This window comes from Egretta garzetta, unplaced genomic scaffold, assembly GCF_000687185.1.
Source record: "Egretta garzetta isolate BGI_Z169 unplaced genomic scaffold, ASM68718v1 scaffold448, whole genome shotgun sequence".
In the NCBI taxonomy this organism is placed as follows: domain Eukaryota; kingdom Metazoa; phylum Chordata; class Aves; order Pelecaniformes; family Ardeidae; genus Egretta; species Egretta garzetta.
Window position 1 is genome coordinate 284,220 of NW_009260497.1, and position 1,941 is coordinate 286,160.

At 46.7% G+C, this 1,941-nt stretch overlaps 1 protein-coding gene across 1 annotated transcript in view; it reads left to right on the forward strand.

Annotated features, from left to right (window-relative positions):
• Positions 1–4: 4 nt before the first annotated feature.
• DBR1 (debranching RNA lariats 1) overlaps positions 5–1,941 on the forward strand; it is a gene marked incomplete at its 5' end in the record, with an annotated part of 11,293 nt that continues 9,356 nt past the window's right edge. The window contains 3 exons of the mRNA XM_009644417.2: positions 5–65; positions 169–249; positions 1,697–1,782. Coding sequence (XP_009642712.2) covers positions 5–65; positions 169–249; positions 1,697–1,782 — 228 coding nt within the window. The remainder of the gene's footprint in view (positions 66–168; positions 250–1,696; positions 1,783–1,941) is intronic.

Consider the following 1,941-nt stretch of genomic DNA (forward strand, 5'->3'; position numbering starts at 1 on the left):
CGCGCCCACCCCCCGGCAGGAGCTGCCCTACGGCGGGGGGGTGGCACCCAACATCTACTACCTCGGTAGGGTTTCCCCCCACTCACCCTGCCCCGGCGGCGTTTTCCCCTCCAACCCCTTGGCCTGCCCTGGCCCCGCCGTGACGAGCAGCGCTCCCATCTCCCCTAGGTTATGCGGGTGTGGTGCGGTTCCGTGGCGTGAGGATTGGCGGCATCTCGGGCATCTTCAAGTCTCACGACTACCGGAAAGGTATGGCAGGACAGAGCAGAACTGGCTGGGTGGGCAGTAGGGAGGGTGGTGCTGAGCCCGAGGAGTGTCTGGCTGTTCCTTCTCTTCTCTGAACTGACTCTTATGCTGGAAACCTCTCTTGGCTCAACATGCAGGTTTTTCTTGAGGCAGTAGATGATTCAGTAGCTGCCTGGCAACCTCAGCCGGGAGCAACGTGACTTTTGAATGTTTTTATTGGAACAGTCTTGACTTTTCCATGGCAGTGCCCTTTCAGCATGGCAATGCAAGACTATTTAGTTTTCCTTGTGTGAAACAGTCGATGTATAAGTGTGATATTGTACAAATGTACAGCCCTGACCTCAGTCTTGGTGTCAGTACATCTCGAGATCAGTTCCTCCTGGTTACGCATATTTGTATTCAAGACCTAAATTTGTTGTTATTGAGCATACGGTTTGCATGCCTGAGTATTGTATGTGGGAGATGGGACTTTTTTGACAGTAATGCTTACAACTGAAAAAGGAATTTTTCTTTTCATTCTTAAGAGTATGTAGGAGCTCTGCTAGGCATTCAGCAGGTGAAGTTGGAGACTGCATCCCTTTTGCGCTTCCAGAGGCTGTGGTGCCTGTGGGCAGTTACAGGCATGTTTAAGCTGCTGCTGAGTCTCTTAAGCTGTATTTTCACGGTTGGTGGCAGCACTCTTGATGAAACACAAAAATCACAGCCTCAGTGGCCCGAGTCAAGAGGCAGATCTGGTTCAACGCCTTGTGTTCTTTTGGTTTATACCTCTGACCTGTTAGGTCTGAACTTATGTTCTGATCAGTGGCCAGTCAGAGGCTTGCTCTCTGCTCTCACGATGTTGATGGCCTACTTTTGCTTGTTCCTGTCTACCTTATGTTCTTTGGCTGTGCCAGCATGTTTGCATGTGTAGCCATGATAATAGCAGATACATATGTGTTATGGTGGTGCAGCGACCAGTGCGCGCTCTATGTGATTGCGTGTGGCTGTGCAGTGTAACTGCGGAGGTGAGGGGTGCGGGAAAGTAATGAGGGGTGTCATCTCACCAGAGAGGGACAAAACCTCATTTGGGAGTTAAGCACATAAATCTTTGTTCCAAAAGTTACTTGTTTCAGGCAGGTCCTGGGTTTTAAGTATTGGAGTCAAACTCCTGTCTTTTGTTTCCACAACTGAATTACTGTATTTCCTATATTTATGAAAATAAGACACAGAATGGAAGAAACGCTCATTGTTGTAGATAGATTCTTACAACTTATTTGCCTCGCACATAAAAAGTTAGCAGCCTGCTGGTGTAGGCCTCGTGTAAAGGAAATACAGTGTCTCCTCTGATTACTGGCAGCCTTGTATTTGGGATTGGTCTCTATATGACCTCAAGAAGCTAGCTTGCAAACAGTGTTAGGAGGGAATTGTTGATTCAGGCAACTACTCTTTTTCCCCCCCCTCAATGTTTCAGGCCACTTTGAATGTCCACCGTACAACCAGCAAACAATTCGAAGCGCTTACCATGTGAGGAATATTGAAGTCTTCAAACTCAAGCAGGTTGGTGAAAAATCAATTTTTATATATATATTTTTTTTAAACAGTGGTAAATAGTTTTCATTAATTTAGAAGTAAGATGTTAGAGTTACTTTGAACAAGTACGTTATTGGATAGTAAGTCTTGCCAACAACTCCCAGATAATCTGGACGGGCCATTTTA